The sequence below is a fragment of the Clupea harengus genome, chromosome 12 (genome assembly GCF_900700415.2).
Source record: "Clupea harengus chromosome 12, Ch_v2.0.2, whole genome shotgun sequence".
NCBI classification, from domain to species: Eukaryota; Metazoa; Chordata; class Actinopteri; order Clupeiformes; family Clupeidae; genus Clupea; species Clupea harengus.
The window spans coordinates 16410498-16430446 of record NC_045163.1 but is presented as its reverse complement, the minus strand read 5'-3'; the positions used below and the strand labels follow the sequence as shown (position 1 = coordinate 16430446).

The 19949-nt window shown below is 45.7% G+C and overlaps 2 protein-coding genes across 2 annotated transcripts; both read left to right on the top strand.

Moving 5' to 3' along the window:
- Positions 1–5015: 5015 nt before the first annotated feature.
- Positions 5016–13648, top strand: LOC116222885 (leucine zipper putative tumor suppressor 3-like). Its single transcript, XM_042709427.1, has 4 exons — positions 5016–5305; positions 10518–11246; positions 13413–13554; positions 13602–13648. The coding sequence occupies exons 2-4, from the start codon at positions 10608–10610 to the stop codon at positions 13646–13648; spliced, it is 828 nt and encodes a 275-aa protein (XP_042565361.1). The 5' UTR covers positions 5016–5305; positions 10518–10607.
- On the top strand, positions 13589–19872 carry lzts3 (leucine zipper tumor suppressor family member 3). Its single transcript, XM_031577534.2, has 4 exons — positions 13589–14018; positions 14946–15266; positions 15795–16025; positions 16416–19872. The coding sequence occupies exons 1-4, from the start codon at positions 13659–13661 to the stop codon at positions 17163–17165; spliced, it is 1662 nt and encodes a 553-aa protein (XP_031433394.1). The 5' UTR covers positions 13589–13658; the 3' UTR covers positions 17166–19872.
- The last annotated feature ends 77 nt before the right edge of the window (positions 19873–19949 follow it).

Sequence of the window (19949 nt, the reverse complement as noted above, 5' to 3'; positions counted from 1 at the left end):
TTTTTGTGATCTTTTTTTTTTTTAAGATTTATTTTTGGGCTTTTTGTGCCTTTAATCGATAGTGCAGTGAAGAGTGGGACAGGAAATGAGAGGGAGAAGAGCTGGGGAGTGGACAGGAGAAATGACATCGGGCCGGATTCGAACCCGTGTTCTCCATGGGCGTCAAGCCCGAATGTGGTCGGGGCTACTGCTTGCGCCACAGTGCCCCCCTTTTCTGATCTTTTTAACAGCAGGAATTGACTCTGTATGTAATCTTTTGATCTAAGACCACATCTGCATGTTTTTCTTCTATAAGATTATGTTGCATCATAGTTCACAAACGTGTTTACATTTTAATTGTTATATACACAAAAGGTTTGGTTTAACTCCTCTGACTAATTAAGCACACAAATGTGTAACAGTTGCTGGTTTCATCAGTCCTCATTGTTTTTAGCACATGTGTTAAAATCACAGTCACATTAGCAATGATTCACAGAACGTGAGTCGTATGTTTAGACGTAGTTAGTCATGCCAGCTACATCCAGTTGGCCTGTTTACATTGGAGTTTGCAGTTGACAAATCAGATTAATCAATACTAGTGACATCTGTGCCGTACTTACTGATAAGTGATTTCACAGTCCGAAGTGTACTGTTGGAATGTCTGAGGTAGCCATCTGCCCAGTGTAGTTGGTTCCTCAAGTCAGAAATGAAAACTGGATGGTAAAGTCAGACTGTTTCACCTCATCATTCTGCCGACATCAGATATTTAGCTGTTCAGATTCTCAGGCAACATCTGATATAATAATGAATGAGAACTGTATCTGAGGGATCTTCAGGACTCTGTTGGGCTTCAGAAATGCTGTTGGCGTTTTAATCTTGTATCGTATGTGTGTTTAACACCTTTGTACAAGCTGATCGAGAGAGACATGAAACCTCAATTGTGCAAAGCCCTACGTGTCTTCCTCTCTCTTTTCTCTCTCTCTGCCTCTGTCTTTCTCTGGGATTCATTTATATTTCCTGATAACCACAACTGACCATTTCTTTGCTTTTTAACTTTATTTAGTCCTTCTTCAATGTTTGTCATATCGTATAATACCCATCATGTTGGTGATGCAGTGACTTGAATGTGTTGTGTGAATTTGTCCTGTCTCCTCTGTTAAGTGTGTACTGGAAGTGGATGTGTACGAAATCATGATTTCTCACTGTGATGTGGTCTGAAAAGTTCAAGGCTGCTGCTTGGGGTCCTTGTCCGTTGTTCCGTGTTTAAAATGTCCTGTTTGCCGAGGTAACTGATGGGAGACTTAATATAAAGAATATACATGTTTTTTCCTTCTCTGCTCTCCTCTCGTCTGTGTGTGAGTGGAGGTATCTGTGTGTTGTCTGTGTGTTCATATCAGTCAGGGTAAGTTCATATGGTCTACATGAGAGCATGCTAGCCAAATTGGCAATTAGAAAACAGGTGTTTCATTGAGATCAATCTGTTTTATTTATACACAGCAAAATATGTTACATTCCTTGATCTGTTGGTTGAGGACTTCCCACAGCGGCCAAAACCTCTCACTGTCACATGCGAGTACTGATTATCTGAGATATAATTTAGACTTGGGTTATTATTTTGAAATCACACCTGCATTTTACTTTTAGCACTTCTTTTATCTTGCATCCTCTCTAAACACACACAACACAATTGTACAGACACGCATTCAGCCCAAAGCTTTCAATATATGGGAATTCTAACACCCCAAGCCTTTGAGTGTGAAACCAGCAGATATATGAGGCAGTGGGAATAGCATGTATAATTAACATGGTTTGGTGAACCACCATTAAAATGCAGGTTTGAGCTTAGAAACCTGGACAACAAAGTCCAACGTCCAGCTGATTTATTATGACATTTGCAGAGTTTTGCAAGCATTATGTTCATATAGGTGATGGAAGAGATTTACAGTGAATCTCTGCATATTTGAATATACTGAAGGCAACCAGTGTTTAGTACCCTAGTTTTTTTTCTGGTTCATGTTCCATCCTTTCTCACAACTCTCTCCCCACCCTCTATCACATGACTGCAGCCTGAGTTCTGATTGGTTGGAGCACATCGCCATAGTAACCTTGACAAATTGTTGATGTCACCACTGAATTTGTGAATGGAGAGTGAAGACAGGGAAAGCTCAAAAGAGACTAAGGACCTGTTTGGTGCTCAAGGCTCAAATGACAAATTAGTCTGTGAGGACAACACATAAACATGCTACAGTAGCTCACTTAAAATCTTTGTATCCAGCACAAAGTTGAGGTGAAATTAAATGCATGAGATATTCCTTTGGAAGACAGAACCATGGACCTATAGTTTAATTTTCCTTCCAAGTAAAAACAACTATGTGTGTGTGTGTGTGTATTCATACATCTGTGTGATCTTTGCATTTCAATGTATGCTTGCACATGTGTGTGGGCATTTCTATACTTATACTTCCATAATCGTAGTGTTTGTGTGTGTGTGTGTGTGTGTGTGTGTAAGACTGCGTAGCTGCCTCCTGCAGGGGGAGGGGCTGCTGGTTGTGTTTGAGGAGGGAGAGGGAGGCTGTTAGATGGACGCAGAGAGGGGAAAAAAAGAAATGGAGAGAGAGAATAAGAGCGGGCATGAAGCTACGCAGTGGGACAGAAGCAGGGCAGTGGAGTTGGCTACTTGTGACCAGCGTGCGTGGCGTCGGGGTGGAAGGCAAAGAGGTTGTTGGCACCTGCCGTCATCACTCCTCCCACTCCCCACCTCTCCTCCCTGCCTGCCTGCATAAAGCTGACGTTCAGCCATGGCTTCTCCTGGAGAGAGACACAGGGAGAGAGAGAGAGAGAAAGAGATGTCTCCTACTTGGTGTTATTTTGGGCCGTGTCAGGGCATGTTTTAGTTTAAATACAGGAACTAACTCATGTGATAGCAATCATTGTGATGATGTTGGAGATCAGTCAGGTTAGATAGGAGAAGGATGAGCTGGAACAACATACATTTTAAACCCCTGTGTGTGTGTTTGTGTTTGTGCGTGCATGCGTACATGTGTACATTTCTCCATGCGTATGTTTGCAAGCCAGTAGAACTGATAAAACTGCTTAACTTGAAATAGTCAGGCACATTTCCTGTGCATTTTCACACCATAGTTTTCAGTTGAAAAGCCTGCTTCCCCGTGGTACACAGTGGAGCCAGTCCTCATGCATACAGCCCATTAGAATGATGAGACTGCTTTGAAGGAGAGGAACAAAACGTACAAGTAGAAGTTTTAAGTTTGGCTTGACTGTGTTTGTGTGCAGACATACAGCAGACAGTTGCATGAAGTGGCCTCAGATTTGGAGAAGTTGACAGAGTTTGTGCAGAGATGTAACTACACTGTCATGGTTTTACTGACATCGGCAAGTATCTCCAGGAAAGTGCTGTGTCATTGTCTGTCGGGCAAGTTGTAATACACAGACTGACAACACCCCTGGTTAATGAGGTGCCATTGGTAAGACTAATACGAAGGAGTGTGTAGACTTGGAAATAGGTTGGAAAATATGTCATAGTGTTGAAACAGGCCCCCAAGCACTGATGTAAGACAAATATAGAGGAGGTAGACTTTTCAGTTTTTGGGAATATGTTGGAAAATATGTCGTTATATTAAAACAGGTCCCCAAGCACTGATGTGAGGCGGGTTCATCAAACAGCTTGCGTGGGATTACAGAAATAGTTCATTCTGAAGTCTTTCAGTGAGCCTCTGTCTTTAACCAATCGTGAGATCAGAGAGCCTCATATTCAGGGATTGGTCCTTGTGGATATCCGTTTAACGCATGAGGGCCAGATGATGAAGCAGGGAGAGGGACGGGAGACATGTTTGTTGTTTGTTGATCTCTGGCTAATGCTATAACTTGGCAGGTTTTGCATATTGTAACTCTGATGAAATCCCCATAGTTATGAAATTATTGATCCCTGATGAACTCACCCAGTAGCATTGGCTGTGACACTGGCTACTCCCGTTCAATAATCATTGGTTTGAAGCAATCCGTTAGGACACCACTAAGGACCATCTTTTTAAAATCTCATTGGACCTTGTAAAATGTGAGAATCAATCACTCAGTGTTCTTTTGGAAGAGCAATAGGATAATTTTGGAATAGGATTCTACTGGATAAGCTCATAATCCTGTTGGAGTGACCTTTTGACCAGTCAGTCTCTCACAATGCAGAAGAGTTTGATATCTTTTAGCCATCGTAGATCGGCGGCAAGATCTACTCTCTGCATGTGATTATCATACTTACAGTTTTCGCATCTTCCTCCATTAGTGTCATTACATATTTAGGGAATAGAGTATCATACTCTTGCACAGCTTGACGGATGTTGTTTGATTACTCCAAGCAAGGACTGAAAACCCCTGTGAAGACCAGAAAGATTGATCTGTCATGGTAAGAATCGTGTTTAGGATCGGGAGGGATGATTAGATCAGAGGTTCAGGGTGGCCACCTTGAGTGGCCACTTCAATTTCAGGCAGGTGCTGGTGTCACCCAAGGCCTTCCCCAGATCTACTGAAGGCAAGGGAGTGCAGAAGTGAAGGCACTGCAGAGAGTAAGGGGTGGTGGACATTATGAACATAATGGACCCAGTGGACACATATTGAAGGAGGGAATTTGGAACACATCCTTCTTTAATACGACACCTACTTTGCCCTTCTACATAAACTATGTTTTTATGGTTTGTGTTTAAGAAATGCTTTATTGTTATGCCCAATCAGGAAGTGCCACTGGAAGAATCCCATGTTTCTGAGAGTAGGTATTGGTAAGACAATGCTCATGTTCCCCAGATCTGGCAAGGTTCTACTTACATGGAATCAGTTGGACTGAAGGGGGGAGCATCATGGTGTGTGTAAACTTGATAAAAGCACATGATGTTGCTTCTTTCCTGGGTATGGATCCAGGGAAGGAGACAGGATCTGATCAGATGTTTGGATGTCAGGAGCATATCAACATTCCCCAGTGAGCTCTGAAACCTTGTGTGTTCTGAGTCCAAGGGTGATAAGGGGGGCGGTTCCCTCGTCTTCCACAAGAGGCGGGGCGAAGGTGGGTGTGTGTGTGCGTGTGTGAGTGTGCGCGTGTGTGTGTGAGGAAGAGAGTGTGTGTATATGTGTGTGACACAGCTGATGCACGCAGCCCTTTCAAGCTACCTCCATCACCCCCCATCTCCGCTCCGGGCGACAGCGGCAGCGGCTCCTCAGACCAGCCCTGCGACCCACGGACCACACCGGACATTGTACAGGAAGCGATCGGACCAGCGGTCGCGGAAAGTCAGCCAGCCAGAACTGCACGGCGCTGCTGCTGATAGTAAGTGCGGAGCTGCTATACGGGAGTAAAGGTGGCGAGAGAATAAATACAGGTGTAGATGTGTGTCGTGTGCTGCACTGGATGCAAAAGGGCTTTGGTTGTGGTTGAGCTCTGAGCTCGACCAACACCGAACCCTCTCGCATCCAGTGCACCACAGAGCGTACATACACCTGTATTTTTATTCTTGCCACCTTTCCTAACGTCTATTGTCATACCACTGCTATGACTATATTTGTCATGCTTCAATATCCCAGGCAGAGTGTATATCTAAAGAGAAGCTTCGCTGCTAGGGATTACGGCAGTGAAAGAGATGATGCCGCGTTTGATAACATTGCTCATTGGGGTGAAAGTAGAGACGGCGTAAGGATGGAGATAAAGCGCGGTGCGTAAAAATGATGCTCGCTTTTTTCCCCTTTTCGCATCTAGATGGTTTTCCGTGACCGATACACGCGTTATGTAATGCGTTAACCATCGAGCGCCACTGGAAAAGAGGGCGAATGGGCTCGTCTTCTTCACCTTTAGCGGTATGTGCAGAGCCGTGCCGATGTGAGAGACCCGATGTAAGATAGATGTTGTCTATTGTGCCCGGGTTGTACTGCACCGCTGGCGGACATCCCTGGGCTTTTCTCTGCATGCAAAGACCGCACATCACAACTGACACTGCTTGGGTGTACCTAGCGGCGTGTTTATCAATTTCTGCAAGACATCAGATTTTGTTTTGATTCTCCTCAACATATTTTGTCAGTCTTTATAAGGATTTCATAGCTGCTTGCTTGGTAGGTTACAGTGACTGATTTGTATTTGCATCTGGATTATTGATAGGATGTGCGATGCTTGGTGGAGAGAAAATTGAGATATTTTTGCCTTACAAGTTGAGTGACCGGGCAGCTGTGCATGTGATGTCATTGGCACAGTGAGAGTCTCAGGGAGGCCTTGGTCCAGCTGTTGGTCGCTGTAGAGGCCCTTTGAGCCCAGGCCTCCCTATCTCAAAGCAGGCCAATCCTGGGGCCCGCATATAGGGTCATCAGAGCTATTCCAGAGCTTTGTTTTACATCTCTCTCATTCGATTTGTACTAGACCTCACTGTACGTAAATCAGACTTCTTTGCGCACCATACAGCTACACAATGATGTGATGTGATGTTTGCCTACTTTGATAGCTTTGGTTTATGTTGATGTGTGTGTGTGTGTGTGCGTGTTTGTGTGTGTGTGTGTGTGTGTGTGTTAGAGAGACAGAGAGAGAGAGGTGCATTTTTTGTTCACAGCGAATTAGAAGGGACTCACAAAACTTGTGGGTGAGAGATCAAGGTGTTGTTGTTGTGGTGGTAGTGCATGAAATGTTGCCATGACTGTATTCAGTGGCAATAACAGCAAAGCGTGCTGAGCGATTGAAGAGAGAAAACGAGGCAAAAATGGATCCATTGTGTGTGAGTCAGGTGTGTATGGTTATAGAGATAGTGAGCGAGAAAAGACAGGGCGCACACGGGCGCCTGCCTGTGTGCGCGCTGTATGAAGCATGGGAACGATGATGTAATGCTAGTGAGCGAGTGACTGTGGCAGCGAGGGGAGTGTAGGCACGTGCCGGAGCGGCCGCCAACACATCAGCAGCGACCCCTGCTGGATGCAGGGTGAAACGGCAGCTCCCAGCTCCTGCTGTTGCTGCAGAATCTACATGGTTTGGAGGTTCCCTCTTATGATGTGAACTGATGTGGCCATTCCCGTTATAGTTGACCTATAAAACCATAAAATGGATATTATTTTCTTATAAACCATCAGGGCTACTTAAAGTCTGATGGTGTCTATAATTCTAAGTACAAATATTAATGTTTTGAACAGATTTCTGTTGGAACAGGCTAAAACATTATCACTTGTCCCTACCTCACGTCTGTTCAGACATTGCTTTACCTCAGTGATCGCAACCTTATGTAGTTTTTATGACACTTTTCACTGAGCTAGTGACCTATATCATCCAGCTACGGTCGCAGACGTCAAGGCCACAGGAGTAGAACATGGAAGGTATTCCGTTACTGTCTCTAGACATAGCAACGGAATGATTGTAATCACATCATTGAGTGATGTTTCAGTATCACGGTATGTAAAGCAGTACAGCAGTGTGTAGAATCCCATTCACTCTTACCTAAGTTAATATTAACCTGATACCACACATTAAATCCTATAAAAGCTGGTTATTGTTAATTGTCAGCTGAACCAGGGACAGTGCTGTTATTTAGTCTCTAACCAGTTTACCGGTAGTTCAGGTACAATAATCCCGAATCAATGCATGAGGTAACCATTAACCCAAAGGTGTGGTTCTCTCACAGATAGCATACAGTCAGATCAGCTGATAAACAAATTACACACCACCGTATTTTTCTATGGCACAAATCTGCTGAACATTCGAGAGAAGACCTAATATATGTAAGTAAAATAACATTTGTAGCTGGTTGAACTTAAACTGGGGTACTCTATTGTCTTCTGTAGGGCAACATGTCATACTCACAGAAGAAAACAGTCGAAACTTTCTGTCATAAAGTTCACTGTGAGGTCATCCCCAGTCTAGAAAACACAATGGGTCAGACAGACAAATATGTCTAGTAATTGCTTGAGAACAGGCTGTTCTTACTGAGTGGCGAGAATGATGTTTCACCCCAATCCTCCTCTTGGCTATCTGTGCTAGCTTAGGCATGATGTCTCTCTCTCTCTGTCTCTCTCTCGCTCTCTCTCTCTATCTCTCTCTGTCTCTGTCTCTCTCTCTCTCTCTCTCTCTCTCTCTCTCTCTCACACACACACACACACACACACATACACACACACACACACACACACACACACACACACATTTGAACCATTGTACATGCTTATTTTCTCTGGAGTTTTTATGTTTGTTTTGAGTATGTGTCCATTAATGACCTATGTAATTCAAAGTGTTACCCCACATGAGTGCGCACATGTGTGTGTGTGTGTGCACAGGACATGTATGTGTGTGTGTGTGTCATTAACAAGGGGAGGAGTCAAGGTAGGAGGACAACAGGTAAACTGAGACAGGATTAGCTCACCTGCTGCATAAACAGAAAGCCTCTGATGTTATCATGAGAACAAGAGGGAACCACAGGATTTTGCGTCCAGAGTAAGCTTTCTTTCTCCTTCTATCTACTAGCACTAGAAAGGAACTCCCATTCCTCTGACATTAAGTCACAATTAAAGGCCAATGTTGAGCCAATAAATATTTAGTTGTTTAATTAATTGCTCCATTAATAACTACTATTACTGAAGACTCAGCTCTTGTTAGTGACATATACAATATTGATGGCATCTCAGGCCAGACCTAAGGTGTTGTGAACCTTCCACTGTGATTGTATTAGACTTTGATCCTATACAGTGAAACTCATATTTCCTCCTCTCGGCTGTTGAGTGTCTGGTGCCAGGGCAAAGTGTCAGTTGAGGGAAGCTTCCTGGAATTCTATGGCCAAAAAAAACATGGGGATATGCATGTCATGAGTACCATTGTGCAAAGAAGGCTTTGTTGTTTTGAACACATCAGTACTTTTGTTTACAGGAGGAAACAGTGAATGTTGTGGTTTCACAGTTGCTAATGTTCAGGATACTAGAAGAGTAGTGCATTCTGGGAATTTAGTACACACCCTTTGTCATGGAGAAGGGTGGGGGGAATGCATCTCCCTCCAGGTTTAGGATGACCTCATGCATGGTGTCCGTGTCAGGAGGTGGGGGTGGGGGGTGGGGGTGGGGGGTGTCTTGGGACTCGAGGAACCTTTTGAGTCGGTGTCATATTTCATGCACTACAGGCGGTTGCAGATTGCAGCACTAATTGCCTGTGTGTATTCTAGACATCCATGTTGACACGTATCAACGTATCGACGTGACATTGAACTGTTTAAAATGTGATATAGGAAGTCCTCCTCCTGGCATGCTTAAACAACGACAGTGTGTGACTACCAACAGTTCTCTGATTTTCTGAGGTGCATCTACGAGACGGAGAGATCATATTTTTTACACGTGACTGGGGTATGACCATGTGGTTCTTCTTTCTGTTAGTTTGTGTTAATGAATCCAAATTATGATATGTTGTAATTCAAAGGTACTTACAAGAACACCATAGTTCTTGATCAGTACTCAGATGATAGATCACTACAAGATCTGAAAGAAGGACAAATCCTGTTTAATATCCTATCCATACATTATATAAATCAATTCATAATCTCACAATGTAAAAGGAATGTGACATGTAGGCAATCTGGCAGGTAAATATTGAAGGCACAAAGTATTTTTTTAATTATTTTATGATATCAATTGAAGCCAGAAAAGACCTGTGTCTGTGTGTCAGCAGAATGTTGAGCAGAAGCAGTTTAAAGAAGATGCATTTAAGACTAAGACATGATATAAATAAACCCTCTGTGTCTGCACAAAAAAAAAGTAGTGGATGGTGAAAAATGTCTGTGATTGTGCACTGAAACATTTTTCATTTTTCTGTTTGGTTAAAAAAACCTTTTGACTTTGTTCCGGTTTGATTAAATAGCTTTTTGTCTTAGTTTAACTTTGCTGTACAACCAGTCTCTTTCCTTCAGGTTTGGCTAAGGAACCAGTCTCTTTCCTTCATGTTTGGCTAAGGAACCAGTCTCTTTCCTTCAGGTTTGGCTAAGGAACCAGGCTCTTTCCTTCAGGTTTGGCTAAGGAACCAGTCTCTTTCCTTCAGGTTTGGCTAAGGAACCAGTCTCTTTCCTCCATGTTTGGCTAAGGAACCAGTCTCTACTCCTCTGACTGGCCTCCAGTCTTCATGTCCTTGCTCTTCTGTGCTTTGCTAACCTGTATCAGTTGTGCCATTTTAGGTGTTCATATGGTTTCTGTTTGGCTTCAAATAAATGTTGAATGTAGTCACTTAAGTCATTCCCTGAGGTGCTCAGACAAGGTTGTTATTTGCTTCCACGATCACAAGGCTAATTCTCCAAGGTATCACGCTGAAAAACTTCAACAAGTTTAACAATGAATTTCCATTGTCTCCGTTTCTCTCTCTCCCTCTGAGTGTTTCTCTTTCTTTTACACATACCTCTTCTTCTTTCTCCCTGCTCACACCTCGCTTCCTGTCATTCTTTCACTCTGACTATTTTTGTGTATGTGTGGCTCTCTGTCTCGCTTTCTCCTCTCTCTCCCTTTTCCTCTCTCTCTCTCTCCTCCTCCTCTCTCTCTCCTCTCTGTAGTGTGCGTGTCTGCTGCTTGGTGTGGTGACACCACCCCCCAGGTCCTGTGTGGCGTGTGGGTAGCAGAGTGAGGGCACCGCCCCGCCCGGCATGGGCAGTGCTGGCAGCGGGGTAGCCAATCACCAGTCAACATTCGCTATGCGCAGCGTGGGCACTCGCACCACCACCATCACCGCCACCGCCGGTGCCCCCAACACTCAGGGCAGCGGCCTGTCACGCGGCCCATCCCTGCCCCCCGGCACCTCCACTCGCCGTCGCCTCGATGACCGTAGCTACAGCGCCGAGCGACCCCCCCACCCGGCCAACGCCTTGGGCCCTCCCAAGACTGGGGGCCCGCCGGGCGACGAGCGCAGTTACGGCAACGCAGAGAGCTCGTATTACGGAGGGGGCACGGAAAAACCGCCACCACAGCCAGATGGCGCAGAGCGCTTGGCCACACACACCAATGCCAACCGGCACCTGACCAACGGGGAGCGGATGGTGGCCAACACCGCCTTCCTGAACGGGTTGGTGCGGCGTGACGGACACCATGACCGCGGGCGGACGTCAGAGGCCATGTCTGGGCCGGGCTCGATGGGGGTGGACATCTGTGGTAACAGCGTGGCCCTCAATAATGACAAGAACAGCAGCCTTCAGATGACAACACACTTCAAGGACAACCCCAACGCCAAGCTGGACAACCACAAAAACCCCCCAAACATCCTGCCTGTCTCTGGGAAACTGGAGCAGGTGAGGTGGCAGATATTCATACAAATACTGGATATACGTCTATGAATGTTTGTAATATGTTAGAATGTGTGGTCTTGAAGTTATTAGGTATAGTGTGGTTGGCTGTAGTATGTTAGTAGGTGTGGCATGTAGGTGGTGTGTAGGTTAGTAGGTGTGATATGGTGGTTTGGAGTATGTTAGTATGTGTTATGTCTAGGTTAGTAGCTGTGGTGTGGTTGTTTGTAGTGTGTTAGTGGGTGTGGGGTGTGTATTAGTAGTGTGTTAGTGGGTGTGGTGTGTGTGTAAGTGGGTGTGGTGTGGTTGTTAGTAGTGTGTTAGTGGGTGTGGTGTGGTTGTTAATAGTGTGTTAGTGGGTGTGGTGTGTGGTGTGTGTGTTAGTGGGTGTGGTGTGGTTGTTAGTAGTGCGTTAGTGGGTGTGGTGTGTGTGTTAGTGGGTGTAGTGTGGTTGTTTGTAGTGTGTTAATGGGTGTGGTGTGGTTGTAAGTAGTGTGTAAGTGGGTGTGGTGTGGTTGTAATAGTGTGTTAGTGGGTGTGTGTGAGTTGAGACTAGATGAGACTAAACTACACAGATGAGAGCAGTTTAGGGCAGGATGGTGAGGGGCAGGACAAGTGATAAGGGTATGTGATACATGGTTTGTTTGGTCTTCTGTTTGGTGAAATGTGAGCATGTTTCAGGGGGTCAGGGGGTCAGGGGCTCCAACACAATGGGCCTCATGCAGCAACATCCTCATACATTTCTCTCATAGTTTCCCTTCATTTTCTGTTAAAAAATGAAATAAGAGGAGTCAACTCCAGATGCACCAAGCCGTCCAAATCTACTCTTACCCTGTTGCGCTGAATGATGAATTCCACTTTATCATAAATTGGCGCGTGGCCGCTTGTTTAGTATTACCACAAGTAACGCTATAGAAGGGCAGGTGTTGTGTTGTGTGCAAATGCAAATGCACATCTAGTATCTAAGAGCAGTGTATGTAAGCCATTCAGAAGCTGAACACATGCAGCAATACCCAATGGTTATCCAATCATCATAATTACTCTGATATATAATAATCTAAATTTGATTATATGATATTCATGTGTTTTTTTATGTTCCTCACATTTAAAACATATGTTTCATTATGTTTCAACAAATTTGGGACTGTATCTTGTCAAGAGTGCTCTTGACCACTCGTAAACTGTTCTCCTACGTAAGAGAAAAGCCAAAATAAGAAAACATTGGTGAATCCCAGAAATCAGTGGGTACTGACAAAATAACAACAAATCGTGGATGTGAACATTTTATCGTATACCGCTTTCTGCATTAGTCCCAACGTTTCATATACCTATATAATATAATCTATATTAAGATAAGTAAGACAGGCGATCAGTTAGACAGGCGATCAGTTAGACAGGTGATCAGTTAGACAGGTAATCAGTTAGACAGGTGTCATGACTGGCTCACAGCCATGGCAAATAACAGAGATTCACACAGAGCTTAACTCCAAAACGGTATTACTTTATTCGACTACGGTCATATGACCAGGCAAGACTACAGTGAGGTGGGGACAGTCAGTGGATCAGTAGGGATGTCATGTAGGTATGCATGCTAGGGCAGTAGATGGAATGTTGTATCTTAGCAAGTACGTATCGATGAGCGTAGCGCGTCCTTAATCTCTCTCTGAATATCCGTCAGGATCTCCATGGCAATCTCCTGATGAATCAGGGTGACTGGCTATTATAGTACTGGGAACACCGGTCCCAGGTGTTCCCAATAACTGACGAGCCAACACACCTGCGGGTCATCTGTAACACAACACAGAGACAGACAAACAGCCCGCCCAGCAACCCAAAAGAGGCGGGGTCGTCACACAGGTGATCAGTTAGACAGGTGATCAGTTAGACAGGCTGGTGAGGAGGGACAGCTGGAGCTTGGTGATGTTTTGGGGTAGGAAAGTAGATTTTGGATTTGTTCATCTCCAAGAAGAGTAGTTTGATAAGGTGAACAAATATGGCAAAAACATTATCTACTTACCCACTGATGAAACAGAAGCGTTGGAATTTCTAGCTTATAGGACAGGAATTGACAGAATAATATAGTTTAGAAACAGTGCTGCATATTTATATATATTCTTGCATAGGGTGTTTACGTGTTCTATATGTCTTCTGTACATATTTTTTCTTCCTCAGAATGATGGCCTGGTCCGTCCTTCAGCTTTCAAACCGGTAGTGCCCAAGAGTTTTCACTCAATGCAGAACCTGGTGTCCCCCGCCCAAAAGGGACCCGGCGGGGGGAGAGGCGGTGGCAGTGGTGGGGGTGGAGGTGGAGGTGGAGGTGGAGGTGGAGGAGGAGGAGGAGGAGGAGGAGGAGGGGGGGGAGGGGGAAGTGGGGGTCACCCTGCTTCCGGAAACCACAGAGAACATGACAGCCCCGGCATGGGCGGCGGCAACCGTGGGGGTGGGCAGGGGGGTGGTATGTCCGACTCGGGCAGGAACTCTCTGACCAGCCTGCCTACGTACACAAGCTCGGGGGGGTACGCCCCCCCGCCAGTCCTGGGGCCCCTCAGCGCGTCCACCAGCCACATCAACCGGCTGGCGGAGAAGCTGGAGCGGCCGGGTGGGTACCAGAACGGCCTGAGCGCGTCCGACAGCGGCCGCTCGTCCTCGGGCAAGAGCTCGTCCTCATACCAGCGCCTCAGTCATCTGAGCGACGCCCCCGCACCCCTGCGCCCCTCGCCCTCCTCTGATGACATCATACAAGACCTGGAGGACAGGCTGTGGGAGAGAGAGCAGGAGGTGGGTAATGTGTGTGTGTGTGTGTGTGTGTGTGTGTGTGTGTGTGTGTGTGTGTGGAACTCATTCAGTGTCACACTAAAAAAAAACTAAATTTCAGTGGAGGTACAAAGGAAGGACAGGAAGGGGAGCTTAGGGGGGAAGAGGAGGGCATCTGTCAAATTTGTCATCTCTCCCTTTTTCCCTCCCTCTTTCTCCTCTCTCTCTCTCTCATTATGTATATATATATTTTTTGATATGATATATCTAAACCTACTCCTTACTTATTGACTTGGAAGAACTAATTTCACAACCCCTCTATATCTCTCTATCAGTAAGCCTGGGTGCTAAATCCGTTTAGACAGTTGGAAAACTGGTTGGGTGAGGTGTAGGTGAACCAGGTCCAGAGAGTCCGATTACCAAACAGCCTCTCTGAAAAGAGCACAAGACTCCCACCTCTTCTGTTCAGAGACCGCAGAGACCACTGAGTGCTCCTTTCTTTCGCTCCTCTCCTCACCTTCACCTAACGCTTTTGCCTTGTTTGTCCTTTCTGCTCTTTATTTCACTACTGTCCCCACCTCCATTTTACTCCTTTCATCCTCAACATTCTTCTTTTTTTCTTTCCTCTACACCCCTACCTTCTTTCTGCTTTTCTTCACTCTCCTTTCTGCTCCTTGCACTACATCTCTCCCCATCTCCCTCTGTTCTACCCCCCAACTTCATCTCAATACCTCCATCCTCAACATTTATTTTTCTCCTTCTTCCATCCCTGCATCTCCTTTCTCTTTTTCCCTTCACTTCCACTCTCCTCTTCACTTCCTCATCTCTGTGCTGTCGTCATCTCTCCATCCCTCCTTCTGTCATCCGTCTTATATCCCTTCCTCACCCCTTCCTCTCTCCCCCTATCTATCCATTCACGCCACCCATCCACCCCTCCTCCCCATCTTCCAGGTGCTCCACATGCGGCGTAACCTGGACCAGAGCGAGGCGGCCATCGCGCAGGTCTTCGAGGAGAAGCAGCGGGTGTGGGAGCGCGAGATGGAGGACCTGCGTCAGAACTACGCCGCGCGGCTGCAGCAGGTGACGCGCCGCGCCCAGCGCTCCCAGCATGCACTGCAGGCGCAGATCACACGGCTGCAGCAGGACAAGCGGCGGTTGCAGGACGAGATCGCCGCCCTGCTGGCCCAGCGAGACGAGCTGGAGAGGAAGTGCCTGGATTACAGGAAGGAGCAGGCCGACATCCTGCCACAGCTGGAAGAGACCAAGTGGGAAGTAAGAGTGGGGGAAAATGAACACTAGGAAATTATCAGATTGCATTGGCCTGTCAGGGTCAGTGGTGTCGCACCCCCTGACTTTGGCATGTCACTGTCCACTGTCTGATCTTCACAGCTCTAGGTTTTATCTCCTTGGTGTGAAAATGTTCAGCAGAGAGATCTTTTGGAGAGTTTCATAGCAATTAAATATGGCTGTCTTGAGAGTTAGTGTTTTTAAGAGGGATTAAAGATTTACTTGAAGAATATACTATATACTCCCCAAGTACAGATAAATATACATTTTAGTATATGTAGTATTTGTATCCTGAGGCATAAGTGATGTGATTATGGTCCAAATAAGTAAATGAGTAGTATACTGCTTTCTTCTTTAGAAGGAATGTTTCAGTGCACTTCTTTTGGGTGCAGATGTTTGAACTGTGCTCTACTGTGTAACTGTGTGGAGGAGTTCAGATGTGCCTTATTATAAATAATGCATTCGTTGAAACGTACTTTCCCGTGTGATTTGCACACGTGCCATTTTGCGTAGGTGTGTCAGAAAGCGGGGGAGATATCTCTGCTGAAGCAGCAGCTGCGGGACAGCCAGGCGGAGGTGACACAGCGGGCCGGCGAGATGTTGGCGCTGCGAGGGCAGCTCAAGGAGCTCAACGCACAGCTGAAGGAGCGGGAGGAGGCCATCCAGGGCCTGAAGGAGTCCTACAACAGCAAGAGCCTGGAGCTGGAGCGCTGCGAGGGGGAGCTACAGAGGACGCTAGCGGAGGTGGGTGCACACCGTATATATCTGTGTGTGGAACCCCCATTTACACACACACACACACTCTCACCCACACACTTGTTGTGCAAACGCATGTACATACACATACATATATAAATGAATGCATACCCATACACACACACACACACACATCAATACTTAAACAAAACCATAGAAAAACAACAGCACAGGCAGTTGCTGAACATGCACACACACGTACCCATTTTTACCCACATCTTACGCAAGCACAAACCCGCTTACATACCTTCACACATACTCATAGCACACTTAATCCTTAATCCTTTCTTGTCATGTCTCCCACTCTCTCTCTTCTCTCTCCTCTCCCTTTCTCTCTCTTTCTCTGGATGCACTCCCCTTTCCTCCTTCCTCCTGCAGGTGTCTCTGCTGAGGCATAAGCTGAGCCTATTCGAGGTGGAGGTTCTGGGCCTGAAGCAGGCTCTGGGGGAGATGAACTCGGCCCGTCCCAACTCTGGCGAAATCTTGCGGGGTGGGGTGCCCCCCTCCTCCTCCTCCTCTTCCTCGCTGTCGTCTCGACCCCCCAGAGACGCCCTCCTGTCCCATTCCGTCTCGCTGGAGCCCCTGGGCATGAGCACGGGCATGGGATCATTGCTCCCGCCCTCCTCTTCGTCTCCGTCGGAGGCTCTGCTATGCCTGCAGAGCGACGAGGCGAAGGTGCAGCAGCGGCAAGAGGCGGGGGACCTGCGTCGTCAGCTGGAGCGCCTGCAGGGCGAGCTGCGTCTGGAGCGGCAGCAGCGCGAGCGCCAGGCGCTCACCTTCGCCCAGGAGCGCCACACCTGGCAGGATGAGAAGGACCGCGTGCTCAAGTATCAGGCGCAGCTGCAGCTCAGCTACGTGGAGATGCTGCAGAAGAACCAGGCGCTGGAGGAGCGTGTCGACCAGCTCAGCACCAAGCTCACCATCTCGCCCGCGTCCCCGCCGCCGCACCAGCCCCTCCTCGCCCTGCCCCTGGCCGGACTCCCGGCGTTACCCGCGCCCTCCTCGCTATTGCTCTCCCCCCCGCCCACCGCGCCCTCTGATGAGAAAAAGCTGCCCGCCCTTCACCAGCTGGCGCCCCCGTGGCCTGTGCCAACGCGGTTGGAGCGGATTGAATCGACTGAGATCTAAAGATTGCTTGGGAGAGAACGAGAGCAAGAGAGAGAGAGTGAGAGCAAGAAAGAGAGCTAGAGAGAGAGAGAGAAATGCGAGTACAATGCAAATGACGTGGGTTAAGTTCCCTGCTGAAAGTATACAAATGACAACTCGCTGTGTTTTTGTGGCATTTCCAGAAGTGTCTCTATGTGTTTATTTCACATCACGAAACACTCAGTGGGATGCTCCTGGAGGGATAACATCTGGACGGTTTTGTCGTCTCATATTCTTCAACACACGTATTTGACACAGGTCAAACACTGCTGGACATTTGACCGAACACAGCAACACTGTCAATAGAAACTCTAAACAAGACCATCACATAAGTTTGGAAGTGGAGTCCAAGGATGCACTGCCAAGATAGTTTGCAGGGAGAGTGCCGGACTACTCTGCGTCCTGTTGTCTCTGAGTTTTAAATGTGCGACTAGTCACAGCAGATCAAAAATGTTTATTTTCTGCCTATAACCATGAAACATTTCTTTCCTACAGCTTATCCCTAAGCAGGCTTAGAAATGTGTGCCTAATGGTTATGGTTAAGATGTTGATTAATGGGTTGTGATGAATGTGTTTATTGATGAAGCTTTGAGAAGCAGGATAGAGGCCTTGGTGGGGAGATACTTGTCAGCATTTACAGCTGAGAGGTCTGACCCAAGAAAGTATGCTTAGGCACATAGTGCTTTAATTCATAGCTGACCCGGTTATCAGTAGGATCTACTGACAGGGATACTGACACAGAGAGGAGATGGTTTTGAGCTCCACGCCTTGGACTTTGAAATTCACAGTTGAATGATACACGAGAAGAATGTTTATTCACAAACACAAACACTGTGGAGATTTTAATCCTCTGTGATTTGAACAGAATGCATTTCAGTAAAATGCTCACAAATGTATGAATATTCAGAAAATCCAAGGAATGGAACTCATAATCATAATAGAGTTTGATCTCGGACCCACCTCTAGAACTGAGAATGTGGTACAGAATATGCTAACATTACAGGACACCCCCTGACTGGAGGAATTATAGGATACCGTGCTCATATGCACAAATACACACACTGCCCTCCCTGTTTGGTGCTAGGACAACACACACTACCCCAGTGGTCTGGGTGAAAGGACCAAAACAAATATAAAATGTAGTGCCAGTTTCGAAGGTCCACATTCGCCATTGGGGACAGAGAAACTACGTCGAAGGACAATGAGGAGTGACTACCTGTTGAAGTAGTAGTTCTGTGTGACAACAAAGCAAGACACGCATCTCTGGTAGGCTATGAGTACCAGGGACAAAGGCACCGTAAACTTCCTGCTCTGTCGGCGCAGTAGCGGAGGATGAACACCAGGGGGCGAATGCTCACAAAAAATTAATCCAAGGATGAAATTACTTGAAAGTGACTTTTGCATTTTCTTACTCTTTATCGCTCTATTCTATGTCGGAGACGCGAACATAATCCAATCAAACTTGTCAACGCTGTTGATGCTTTGGTCTGTAGAATTATTTCTTTGAATGAAGAAAAAAAGATTGTGTTTGTGAACGATTGCATTAGCCTACATTTGGTCAATGAAGCCGCAAACTAAGATGTTGCAGCTGAGCCAGACGCACTTACAAGGCTGTAGGGTGCAGTTTAGAGTGCTTCCTTAACAAAAGGGAGAATTTGCCTACGTTTGAAAAACAATATATGTCAATATATACTTTATCTACATATTATGATTTAGAATATATTTCGCTAAAAACAATATGCAGTATATTAAAGTGATCATTTAAATGTTTTAAATAAGTATTGTATACAGTTTATGTTGACATATATTTTGACTGGATCTTACAGCTTGAAATAAAGATAAGGGATGGAGGAGGTGGAGGAGGTGTACTGAGATACTGAACAGTGAGCGTGTTGAGGTCGATACAGACAGAGTTATAATGTGTTTGACAGAGAGTATGAAGCCAGAGTGCTTGTGATTAGAGGAGGAACACACTCCTATTGGTCCTACTGTTGTAAGAAAAATAAACAAATAGATGAATGTTTCATAAATTCCACATGACATAACTGCTGACCTTTCCTCTCTGCACGTTTATCATTGAGAACTCGCCTACCCAGTGGGCTAGAGAACAGTGTCCATGGTCATGGAGGTTTATGTTTGTATGATTTGTTTTTCTTATGACAGTGGATAGACGAATAAGTGTGACTCTTTAAGGATTAGATGGACACGTAAGCCTCGACTGTCCTTGGGCCATATCTGCTGCTATGTACCTTTGTTGTGTCCTGCTGTGTTCTTGGTAGAGACAGAGAAGGTGTACTTAGATGTAAATATAATTGTTACTTATGTGTATATACCTACCCAAATATACCAAGCTATTGCGTGTGAATACTTTCAGAGGAGAATTGTGAATTAATTACACAGACATTTCAGCTTTTATTTTTTATTCTATATTAATATAAATATATAAATATATAAAACATAGATCCATCTTTAAAATTGGACCTTCATGGAAAGAACATACAAACATTCAAATCCATTATCCCCGTGTGTTTACTTGATGTTTTCGATTCATATCGAAGAGGACAAAAATGCCACCGATGTTTTCTGTTATTATTTTGTATGGTTTTTATTTATGTTACCGAAATGGCTTGAAGAAAACATATCTTAGCATACTTTAATTTAAATAATAAAGATACAAAGAATCAAACAACATATGTGTACTCCTTTAAAATTCCTGGCTTAGATGTTCAATTGGCTAAACATTTGTCACTCAAGTCTACATACACC

Bases quoted from the DNA above. Each gene is read 5' to 3' on its own strand.
- LOC116222885 (XM_042709427.1), top strand. From the start codon at position 10,608: ATGGGCAGTGCTGGCAGCGGGGTAGCCAATCACCAGTCAACATTCGCT. The intron at 11,247-13,412 runs GTGAGGTGGCAG...TTTCTTCCTCAG, and splicing joins TCTCTGGGAAACTGGAGCAG to AATGATGGCCTGGTCCGTCC. The intron at 13,555-13,601 runs GAGGTGGAGGTG...GGAGGGGGGGGA, and splicing joins TGGGGGTGGAGGTGGAGGTG to GGGGGAAGTGGGGGTCACCC.
- lzts3 (XM_031577534.2), top strand. From the start codon at position 13,659: ATGGGCGGCGGCAACCGTGGGGGTGGGCAGGGGGGTGGTATGTCCGAC. The intron at 14,019-14,945 runs GTGGGTAATGTG...CCCATCTTCCAG, and splicing joins TGTGGGAGAGAGAGCAGGAG to GTGCTCCACATGCGGCGTAA. The intron at 15,267-15,794 runs GTAAGAGTGGGG...CATTTTGCGTAG, and splicing joins TGGAAGAGACCAAGTGGGAA to GTGTGTCAGAAAGCGGGGGA.